This window comes from Athalia rosae, chromosome 4 (assembly GCF_917208135.1).
Source record: "Athalia rosae chromosome 4, iyAthRosa1.1, whole genome shotgun sequence".
Lineage (NCBI taxonomy): Eukaryota > Metazoa > Arthropoda > Insecta > Hymenoptera > Athaliidae > Athalia > Athalia rosae.
In genome coordinates, this window is record NC_064029.1 from 8,391,424 (window position 1) to 8,403,851 (window position 12,428).

The window sequence follows — 12,428 nt, forward strand, 5'->3', positions numbered from 1 at the left end:
AAAACACGTCCGCGCTGCCGCTGGGTGGCTAACCTCGGGAAGCGATACGATATTGACATTAAAAAAAATGGCTACGCTTCGGCGGTCTAGCGTGACTCGAAAAATACTAGAAACCTGATTGTCCGGACTGTGCGAAGTATTAGGGCCGGTAAACGGGGTCAGTAAAAAATTTCCATTCTACGTTAGATTCGCAAAATGTTTGAATTATTTATTATTTTTTTTTTTTCGGTTCTTCCTTTGTCGAGAAAATCTTCGTTCATCCGATCGCGATATACGGGCGTAGGTACGCATAAAACAGCGACGTATATTACATCCACCTACTCGTCGTCGTTCGCCGAAGAGATGGAGAGAAAGAAAGAGAGAAGAAAAAAAGAAAAGAAAAAAAAAAAGAGCGAACGTATAGTGATGAATATACCAGAAACGAGGCGGACAGAGCGAGGATAGCTACCGCATTCCGTGTGGTAGTTATTAGTCCTCGGGTTGCCGACAACTTTGCTGTATTCGCTGAGAACAAGAAGAGTTTATTTTAGGAGGCGAAGAACGGTGATCGATCTGTCCGCGATATCCATATCCTCGTTTATATACGCGTATTAATTATTACATTATAATAATCATGCGATACACGATACACCGGTAATCGATCGTCCATTTTATACAACAAAATTGATTAATTAAATTGCGGAACGGTTTCGCGTATCACCGCGGTGCGCGGTGTCTGCGGGTAAAAAAAAAAAAATGTTAATCAATTATTAATTAGCGTCTACGAAACGACATACCTCGACGAAAATCAACGTCCTGACCCAAGGTCGAAAATTCGTCGGACGTTGATTACTTCCCGAATACCCGTTAATTTGTCGAAGAGCTAGGCGAAAGAAAATCTCGCGCTTTCAATAATGAAGCGGCGACGTGTCCGACCTACACGCGATAGGAGTTATCAGAGCAAATCACGTCGAGCCGAGAATCGGAGTATCGAGTTGGTCGCGAGAGGCGGACATCGCGGACACCGGTGCGTACAGCCATAATAATAAACCGTCGGAGATTCGTTATATAGGGTTAAAACCGGCGGGCGTTACATTCGCGAATATAGGTATATACGTACGGAGCGGTGTGTGTACGCCGCGGCAGCGGCAGCGGCGTATATATATATATATATATGTATATTCGGAGAGGCGAAGGTATAACGTAAGGTATAAGGTAATTTCAAGTCCGCGTGATTTATGGCCGATTGGTAACACTTAGCGGCCAAAACGTAAGCCATGACGATGGAATGTGCATACAATGTGGAACCCACGCCGCAGTATAGCCGGAGGTAAGAACTCACGTCTACCTACCGGTGGTACCGCCTGTACGTATACGTACGTACGTACGTCTTACATGTGCGAAACGCACGCGTGCGCGTGTGCGTCTACCACGTATACGCGAATCTTCGCGTACATCTTTTCATATATATGTATACATATATTTCACGTAGTTATAAGGTATGTATATATATATGTAAGATACAACGCGCATCAACCCCAATGCGAAGCGATGCAGTAACAGCGGCGATGTCCGGGCCCATTTTAGATGCACAATACCCTCGCGACGGCGCAGCACCGGCACCACCGGCAGCAGCAGCAGCAGCAGCAGCAACAGCGGCGGCAAAGGCGGCGGCAGCTTCCACTTGGATGCAATCCTTCTCCACCTCTCCCACAGGTATTCCGAGAAGTTATATTACACACAAACGGCGATACCAGTATTGGAAACCTACCGTTAGTTTCGTTCTTCGATAAACTAAGCGACGACGACGTTCCTTCGAACAACAACAACCACCACCACCATCACCACCACCACCGCCACCTTCTCCTTCGAAACCTACCCACGACGATAGAGACGCGTTCGCACCTTCGAGACCCGCGGATAGTTAACTAGCCGCATTTAACGTGGGTATATAGCTATCCCACCTTCCAGGGGTATCGAATACCTACTCTACCGTATAATATTGTATATATACATATATATATACGTGTACATCGTGTACTTACATACCTCTATTTACCCGTACGTATATACCGACCAGTAGTACATCTTTCGCGTTTAAAGGTCGTACAAGATGTTTGAACATTTTGTTGTTTTTTTTTCTATTTTTTTTTCTATTTTTTTTTTTTGTTATTTTTCACGGGTGTGTCGGGTGGTTGGAGATCCGCGCGCGCGTATAATATACGTCGTGCGGTGCATATACGCGTGTGTAGGTAGGTAGAGGTACCCGATGTTACACCACGTGGAACGAGGTGTCCCGCTAATGACGTATTATCCGGTGAACGTGCAACACCGGGAGGCGTCCGGTCGTGTCGAGATTTTCGAGTGGCGCTACCGCGAGTCGACTCGAAAGAGTAATGGGATACGTAATAAGAAAAATCGGTTGAAAAGAAATGAGGAGTTATACTCGAACGAGAAATAAAATAACTCCGATACGTCGAGTCGAGTCGAGTAGAGTCGTCGATTCTCCTCCTCTCCTCCGAATCGCTGCGTAATATACAGTATAAGTTTGCGGTCGCCGCTATTTATTACCCGGGTGTACCATCGTACCGCGGTATCTCGGGATTTTAACCGTCCGATGAAATGAAATGTATCAATTATTATTCCAACCCGTTGGAATTTCGTTTCGTTGAGGGTAATTGAAAAACGGGAGAAAACTCCGTTCGGAAGAAACGAAACTGAACATAAATAGAAAATTCACACCGCATCCCACGCGTCGTTGACTATATTTTATTGTACCGTTTGCACGCCGCCGCTACGCCCACGAACAATGCGATGCTGTTTGTATACGTTCGCTTAACGGATAAGATAAATGGGTCACTCTGTCGTCTTAACGTCAAAATCTTACGCCTAATAGCGTAATTGATCAAACGGTTGGATCGGAAGAGTCGAAAATAATTTCATTCCCTTGGCTTTTCGCCGAGCGAAATTTGAAGTTTTTTAAATAAGCACACGAAGATCCGAAGCTCGCCGACCGTCCCGTACCTCGGAAACCTACCTACCCGTTTGTAAAGGTTGCGTTTGTAGCCTCGATATTATAGACATCTGGGTCAGTCGTGAGACTGAATATGACGACCTTTGTTAATGCCGTTTCGTCGACGCGTCTCAGGTGACATCTTCGATAAATAATTCAGGCAACGTTACGACAATATGGGATGTACGGAGCCGCGATGTCGAATAAAACGGGAACGCGAGCGAGGAGAGAACCACCAAAGGTCCAGGTCGAGATCCGCCCCTACGCGCAACAACCTCGAGGCGTCACGATGACGTGTATTTTCACGGACACGTTTCTGTCCACCATCGGGATTACGGATCGTACACCATCGTCCGTAATCGACATAGAACCGATCGTGTCGACGATCCGTGAGGACGATATGGGTTAGTGTGTCTGATTATATCGGACGAAATTTTATTTAAATGATTTTTGACTCGACAAGACCTGGAACGGGGAAGGAGACCGAGAACGAGAACGAGAACGGGAACGGGACGGCGTTAATCTGGGCACGGATGTCACGTGTTGAATTTTATTACAGTCAATACCTTTCACACCTGGATGTCCATCATAGAGCGTTACATCTACGTACGTACGTACACGATACGTATGTGTATTAATATTCATATGTCCCGTGCGTACGACACTTATCGTGTCTTCCTCGGGGAGGTGGATTATATGGTATCCCAATTTCACGCTCTTCTTTTATGGCCTCCGAATAAAAGGTGAACATTTGAAATTTATTTGAAGTTACTGTTCTCCGCTTCTTTGCTCTCTTGATTTTAATTCCTCGTGCTTCTTTCTCTCTGTTTTTTTTTTTTTTTTTCTTTTACATCTCCTACATCACGATCACGCGTATATAGAGGCATACCATATTATACCTGTACACTAGACTATACGTATACGCGTATTATACTTTCCTACGCCGTATACTCGTCTTGTGATACGAACCACCAAATCCCAGTCAGCGAAATGTCACTGAACGACGGGCTTAAAATTCCACACCTGGTGAGGTTACCCCGGGGGACTTATGATCGGCTAGATTTATCTATGCGGGTGGCTTGTAATTACACCGGAATAAATTTCAATAATTCCATTATCTTTCGCCCGTGATCTGGTACACGGAACGATATTTTTTCGACCACGTGCGATCTTCGCCCGTCCGCCATAATTTCATGGTAATTTAACCGAATAGAAAAAAAAAAAGAGAAGGAAAAAAGATCGATGATCACTGTCATCGCTGAAAAGAGAACAATATACGTTTCGGCGATTTTGAATAACTGTTATTGAATGAAATTCGATGGATCAAAATCCGGTCGACGGAATGTCGGGTAGGTGTGTGTCCGTTTCGTTGTCTCTAGTAATTTTATTAAGGCACATAAACAACCTGTTGAATTCGCATTACAAGACGAGATACTGATGTAGTTCCGCGGTGATTTTTATACCTATATGTAACTCTAGGTCGTCCAGGTGTGTTCTCTTTGAGCGAATTTAATGTACTGAAAGTTTGAGAGGTGAATAATATGCGCTCCGTTTTACCGAGCAACCGTTACGTTAATAACAACATTTATTTAACAGCTGGTCATCGAACGATAGTCGTGCGTCGTTTGGCTAGGAGCGGCCGGTAGTAACATTCGAGGAAAAAGTATCAAAAAAAAAAAAAAGAAGTGAAAAGGAACGAGCGGATGGAAAAAAAAGATTAAAAAAAAAGAATTCGAAGAAACTTAAAAAATATGGAGAATCCAGCCTTGTAACTGCATCTGTTGGTGAGGTTCGACGGGATTAAGGAGTGCCTCCAAGAAAGCCGTAGGCCTTGGAAGGTCATCGGTGTATTTTATGGCGGAATCGTTGCCTAATGGGATGATTGTCTAGTGCCACGCTACGGCGCAGCGAGCGACGGCATTTCTGGATTCCTATAACTGGGTCCGGAGACGACGAGCGCGGTATGGCGTCAGCGTCGCGTCGTTCAGCGCGGGCTACAATTACGGGCTCATTAACTTCGGAATGAAAACATCGAGATCAGCGTGAAGAACGACGGGGACCGGAGGTGCGGAAGCTCTTTACTCTCGAGTAAAAGCACACCGGTGGCTCGCGTACCTGCCTCCGACTCTCTCTGATAGGCTTACGTTTTCGTCGTATATTTTCACATTTTTACCGGAATCTCGTCGTCAATTTTCCCGAGAACGCGGCCGCTGCGAGCACACGAGACTCCGAAGAGCGATAAAATGGGAGACGATTCGAGGAGAGGGAGATGCGATGGAAGAACAGGTTCCACCGGTGACCGGAAATATGATAAACACGTCAGCGCCTCGCGGAGCTTTACTCACAAAATGTGTGCGACTCGCGCGCGATTGACCGGAAATCGTAGAGTTTCTACAGTCGCTGAGAACGGCCGGTAGAACACTCGGCGCGGTGCGAATCCCGAAAGAGAAATCGAAAGTGAAGGCTGACTAATTATTGGCGCGGAAGTCGCTAACTGCGCTAGACATTACGGATTGTTTTATTTTATTTTATTTTATTTTTGTTTTCTTTCAAACAGAAAATGGCGGGCGCAGATATAATAATATGACGCGTGTATTTCAATTTCCGTTGCGGACAAAAGACCAACACGACCGCATCCGGCGAGTCCGTTTCGTACATGAAATGGATAATGGATAAACGAGGCGACGCTGTCGATACGACAAAATTTTCGAACTTTTTAAAACAGCCCCTCTCATACGATCTATCTACATCGCATTGTTCCGCTGTAATGCTCGCGCGCGGTGCACCGCGCACGTGTGCAAATTCTTTCGACGAAAAACCTGAACATGAAACTACGAAAAATTCAGGGCAAATTTATTACTCCTATACACGGCCCCGTGTAACTAGGACCGGTATATATACCTAGATGTAGGCTAGAATGCGGGCGAGGTTCCGTCGTTTGTATCTTATTCCTCCTACGCATTCTATTCGTCGTTCGCTGCTGCATTCACTGCGTTGCTTCAGCTGCGGCAAAGAAACACGTATACATTCAACCCCTTGACATTAAACCCCGTTTCGAGCTCTTTGAATTGAAAACAATCTATAAGTTTTCTGGAGAAAACAGGCGAAATGGGATGAATTTGACTTTGACCTTCGATAACTTTCGACCGTGTTGACCAATCGAGAAATGACCGTCGACCTTTTTTTGTAGAGCGTTCAATTTCTCTGCAAAAATATTGCAATGACTTTACAAAACGACGATTTCTTCGGTAATTATTAAGATCAGAAGGAAAAGTAATAATGTTTCCTGCGTTATTCTTATGGAAAATCGAAAATTAAGGGCCAGACATATCCTAGCGTCCGAACGAAACTTTTCAGTTTGGTTTCGGTTAAAAGGAATCGTTTTTTTTTTTCAATCATCCTAGCGGTACAGGTATACGGAGGCACGAACAACAGTACCGCGCTATATAATACTATACTCGCAATTATATTTATGAGCACATAGGGGTATGTACGGCGATATTATGTATACAATAAAAGCGCATTGCATTGCGCAGTTCTCTTATACAGAGCGAGGGGGGGAATCGGTTACAATGAAATTATACAAAGGAGTGTACCGAGCAGTTTTCCTCGTATAATTGCAACCGTTACAATTTCATTCGACCGTTCGAAGAACTTGACAATTGGAAGAACGCGCGAGGTCAGAACCCCCTTTGCATAATTACTTTTCACGAACTTCTCACTCTTACTACCCAACACACCTTCGCCGATCATACGTACGTAAGTTACTTTTCTTACTCCAGATTCCGCAACGACCCCCGCGCGCGTTTCGTTCCGTTCGATAATCCGTTGGTTTTCGATCCAGCGGTCGCGGATTGCAAATCGTCGACGGGTCACGAATTATTGTGACATCTGCGAGGCAAATTATTTTAGAAATAATTCCAGCCGGTCGTAGCCGCGCGTTTCTTTCCCGTTTATCCGTCGAACGCGAGCGTCAGCGATTCGCTCTAATCAGCAGCGCGCGACACCCGATCCAACCGCCCCTTTGTGGAACAAAAAATAACGAAAAAAAATGTGTAACAAGCGAATGAAAATAACGCGGCTCGTTCAGCCTCTGCTTTATATCATTCCATTATCGGGTCATACGGCTCGAATCTCAGCTGCACACAACGTCGCAACTTTCCCGTTTCTACCGCTGTTCGGTACGAGAACGAAGTGGGTATACGCCTAGGTAAGTTTTACACACGTTTACGTACCTCCGCAACACAAACTTAGGTATAATATGGGTAGGCATACCGGCGTATACCTATAAGTATAAATGAGATCAGTGCGTGTGTTAAAGCCGGGAGATCCGAGGCGGTCACCTCTTGGGTGGAATGTGCGGTCTGCTTGCAGTACCCCACCTCGTTTCCACATGCTTATAAATTTATACGATGCACACATTTGAACCGAACCGATTCTGCCCGACGAAGACGGAGGTATATACGTCGTATATGTGTGATATAGGTAAGAAACCGATAGGCGACGGGACGGAAACTGCCTCCGTATTATAATAAAGATGAGAAGATCTTTGAAAATACACGTATACGTGTGAATGTGCTTTTCTTTTTATTTGATTCTTTTTTTTTTTGTTTTGGAAATGATCATCGAGGCAACATTGTCACCGTGTAATAAAAGTTGCCTTTTTTTTTTTTTTTACCACGCGACGCGTCTCCGACTCTCATTCCGCGCGAACGATCGGAGAGTCTTCGACTCGTTATCGGCTATGCGCAAATAAATTGCGGCGCAATCAGCGGCTGAGAATTCTCGCTTCTCAAAGAGTCTCGCGTCTCGCGTCCGCACTCTTCTCATCTCATCTCATCTCTACGCTCCGCTCCTCCCGATGCGCCGCTGCAGGATCCTCCAGAACGCGGATGTATACGACTAACAACTTTGTGGAGAGAATTTATTTTCAATTCACTTCGAGTCCATCCGAAGGCATTATCCAGTCTTCGACTCACTCGGAGCTGAGTCTATATACATGCGGTTAATCGGTGAAGCGGGGTTTGTTACTCTCCACCACCACCGTATGTCGTCGCTTTTGGTTCTGTATAAAAGAAGAACGTGAGATGAGTTTCGTTTTATTTTAGTAAGAGAAAAAGAAAAGAGACGACGAGAAAAAAAACAAAAAAGCCCAGACGAGCTAAAGAAGAAGGAGATAACTTAAATATTATGAGCGTTGCGAAATCAGGCAATCAATTCACGCCGTTCAAAAATAAATAAACTCTACTCCAAACGAACCTGATGTATGTGCAGTGGAGAGACTTTGGAAGGATATACGCACGAACGAGCGTATACCTATGTATACACCGGCTATACGTGTGTACGCGCGTACAGCGATACCTTCCCAACACGAACTCAAGGGTTTCACAACTGATGTGATTCGAGTGGTTCGAAGTGAAGAAAAGAAGCTCTTGAATAAACGTGAGACATGAGTTGAAAGTAAGCTGTATCCTAGTCGAAAAAGGTGATGACCGATCGAAACTCGAAATACGTTATAAAACGAGACGAACCTCGTTGAATTGATCGAGTTATGGACAATTTTTCACTTTCCGGAGCAGAAAAATTGACACATTTCGAGGGGAGAAATTCGTAGCACAATTTGACTAACGGACTCGTGTTCCCGAGGTCAGAATACAATGAAGAAACGCGACACGATCGATTTTCAAAATACTTCTATTTTCACCCAAAAATCAACATCTTTTGTTATAGGGGTTTTCAGGCTAATCTCATGGTGGTTGATCTCAGAAACAAATTTAGTCACTCTCTCATAATGTATAGTAACGCAAAGCACGGAGAAAAAATTTATTTGATTTTTTTTTTTTTTTTTTTCTTGTACACTCGGTGCCTCTGATTCTGAACTAAAGGCCTATGCTTTGGTATGGCAGAGCGCGACAGAATTGATCTCCCCCAGTGTACTCTGAACCATTTAAGTATGTAATGAATTTTTACATATTTACTTCCTTAAACGGTTACATAGAAATTCGCGGAAAAATCACTGCAAAGGGATGCCGCCAATTAGGTGGATCAAAGGGGTGTGATTTACGAGGTGCGAACAACATCTTTATCAGGTGTTGACAGCTCGTCTGACACCTGCTCACAATGGGAGCAAAAAACAAATATGGACTGTGATTTCACACCTCATCATCTATTAAAAAGACATAAATTATGATTAAATTCTGGCACGTGCCGGCGGTCAAGGTGTCCGACGCACGTGAAAAAATAGGGCGTCGCCGCAAGCGACTTAACTTTTGATTTGATTGGGTGAGCCGGAGCTTGCCACCATAGTCCGCGCGGAGTGCATTCGCCTAATGTTTTTTAGATCTGGATTTCGGTGCGAGAAAGCTAAGCGTGGGGAGAGCACAGGGCGTGAGGCGTTACGCCGCGCGGCGGTAGGAGTACGAACGAGATAGAGAGCGCTTGAGTACGGCGCGCTGGAATATGAAATCTCGAGCTACGTAATGTGCCGTCACGTTTTTCACTATATCTCGGGAACGAAGGTTCGCAATTCGGCGATGGAATTCAAATTTGGAAGACGTGTTTTTGTGGTCATGGATTCTGTTTATAAATCGTAGCTCGAAAATTTCAACTTTTAGCGTTAATTGGTAATCCAAGCATTAATCGTGAGACCTTTCAAGCGTCGAATAAGTTCTATCAAGTTTAAAAAACAATGTGAGAACCTATTATTGCTTCTATGTTATTCTTATGCATATCGATCTCTGGAATCCGAATCCGCAAGTCAGATTGATCTATCTATAAAATTAATCGAGTTATCGGCAATACTTCACTTTTTGGAGAAAAAACGTTGAGATATTTCGATGAAAAAAATTCGTGGCTCGATATACTCAACGGATTTACAGGGAAAAAAATTTAAACGACGAACGAAATCAAATGTGGCTTGTGGCTATCATGGGGTTTTCCCTTTTTTTGAATCTCACACGCAATACGCCTGTATCTTCCCATCAAGATCGGTGTCTCGTTATGGATATTAAGGTGGTCCTCACGTTGGAATCGCAATTTCATGAAAATTTGTAAAAATTCTGGGGGATAGCTCAGGTGTGGAAAGCCAACAAAGTTAAAAAATTCTTATCAAACATTTGGGAGCATGAAAAGCCGAACTAAGGACCACCCTAATGGATATGTGGAAATGATATCTCCGCACATTTCAATTCCACGAATGGGCCTCGCGTTACACGCGGCGGTGGGCCGTGAGTGACGATAACGGTAAGCTAGTGCACCTCGTGTTTAGTCTACCAGGTTGTTCACGAAAATTATATATCCCAATTATCTCACTGTTATAACATATCCCGAGGTACAAATACGTCTCGAGCATCGTTCGTACGCGGTGTGTGTATAGCGTGTGGGCATAGAGGAGATAAGCGGTTCTTGGAAATATTTTAAACCCGCGGCGTCAAATTCGAACTTGACTAATCTCCCGACAACGACGCGTAGTGTTATAATCGCGACGAACGCGAGAACGCCGCGGTTAAGAAAAATATTTAAACGAATATCCAAACTCGTGACGACACAGGAAATTCCGATTCTCAAACATCGACGAGAAAACCATCGTGACCAGTCGATCCGAGTTACTATCAGGCCTTCAACTCGTTGACCTTTATTTTAAAACCCACTCAATCTCATACCGATCGATGACCCATCGGCAAATAATTCATATATAATACGCAAACTAACTTCTCGAGGTATCTCTCGACTCTCCGTATACCTTCGCCGCGAGACTTACGGTCGAAGGAAAAGGTGAGGAATGCAAAAAAACATACTCAAAACGTTTCGAATTACAGATGTTAGGAGGAAAAATTATGGGCCACGGGATTCCCCGACTGCAAGCCATTTCGGCTTAACCGATAGGATTTTCAGTAACTTTACACCTTTCGATCGGGATTTTCCATCGGCTCTCACCCTCCCTTCGTACGAGTGAACTGCTTCGTAAAAAAAAAAGTTTGCACCCTTCCGTGGCGAGGAAAACCATAATCCGGAGCTTCGAATACCAACGTCCTTTTAGTCTCTGCGGGGTCGAGGGTAACGCTACACCCCCTAGCTTTCGCTTCGGTATCTTCGATTCTCCCGGCCACCCAAGTAAAAGTTTTTCTTCTTTTTTTTTACCCTCTTAATTTGACTCTCGGGATCGAGTCGTCCGAGCCCCTTGAACTTCGGTCGAAATTTTATAATCCCCGTTACTAACTGCGCGCCGCTCCAACGTTTCTACGTTTCTCTCTCCTCTGTGTTCACCCTTCGTGGCAGATAAATCGTGGAAAGACTTGGAAAAAAATCAGAGGCAATCTCAGCTGTGCGCGGGCACAGCGACGTACAACGTCGCGCACCACAACGGAATTATCGCGTATTCCAATGGAATTCCAGCACCACGCGATATCCGTTGCATAATTTATCCTTACCCGTAAGCTTGACCTGCCAATAGTTAAAGTTATGTAACACCTTGGCGTGCGTGGTCTCCGTGTATATGCGCTACGCGGGTCGAAGGGATGGTCGCTGCTATAAGCAATACGGTATATACTATAAGGTGAGCGCGCGGATATACATATACCTATATATATACCTATAGATAATGGGTATAAAGCTCACGCTGCGCCGTTGGAATCCTTGAAACCTCCCGTTAAGTTAAGGCTCAGTTTTATGTCCCTTCACACGTTCACCTGGCACTTACCTCGCATTTGCATCGCATTAAACGCTAATTAAACTATAACAGGTATGGAAGTTGCGGCGAACCTAGAAATTCCCCGTTCTTATATCCGCAGCCATATTATACGCGGATGGCGCACACGGACGCGAGCATATATACATTCGATATTATTATATCATAGGTATATCTATATACATCGATGTGTACGTACAGTTTACAGGAAACGTAAAATCGACAGGAGTTTAACTCGCGATTCAATGCCGTTGCTGCCGCTGCACGTGCACCTGCAACCGCTGGGCAGACAACGACTCCGCGACTTGGAATCGGTGGCCGGTATAAGGCTATCTCTGCCCAGCTATTGCTATATATCGCTCCTTCTTCCGCTTGTCGGGTTAGGCTAGACGAGGCGAGCTCCGCTCCGCTCGGCTCGTACGTACGTACGTACCTTTCGTTGGATCGGATCGGATTGGGTTGGGTCCGGTTCGCCCGATGGGACACGATCCTCGGTGAGCCCCGTGCAGTCGTTACACGCCCGGTACACCGTGTGCCACAAGGTAGTAGTACAGGTACATCGGAACTCTCCTTCCGTCCATCGATCTTCCTCCTTTTCTTCACCCGTATATAAATTTCCTTCCTCACCCCGCGTTCTCGACTTTTTTCAGGTTTTCCGATTTCTTTTTCTTTTTGTTTTTTTTTTTTTGTTTTTTTGATTTCCCGATACCGCGTGCGCGAGCCTTTGGCACCACGAAGCGCACCGTGGTC

At 44.8% G+C, this 12,428-nt stretch overlaps 1 protein-coding gene across 5 annotated transcripts in view; it reads left to right on the plus strand.

Annotated features, from left to right (window-relative positions):
- The window catches only part of LOC105684468 (rho GTPase-activating protein 20-like), a 143,693-nt gene that overhangs the window by 92,750 nt on the left and 38,515 nt on the right, over positions 1-12,428 (plus strand). For 2 of the 5 annotated variants that reach the window (XM_048654049.1, XM_048654050.1), the window contains exon 6: positions 1,567-1,695. The exons of the other annotated variants lie outside the window; for them this stretch is intronic. In XM_048654049.1, coding sequence (XP_048510006.1) covers positions 1,567-1,695 — 129 coding nt within the window. The remainder of the gene's footprint in view (positions 1-1,566; positions 1,696-12,428) is intronic. 5 annotated transcript variants of the gene reach the window in all.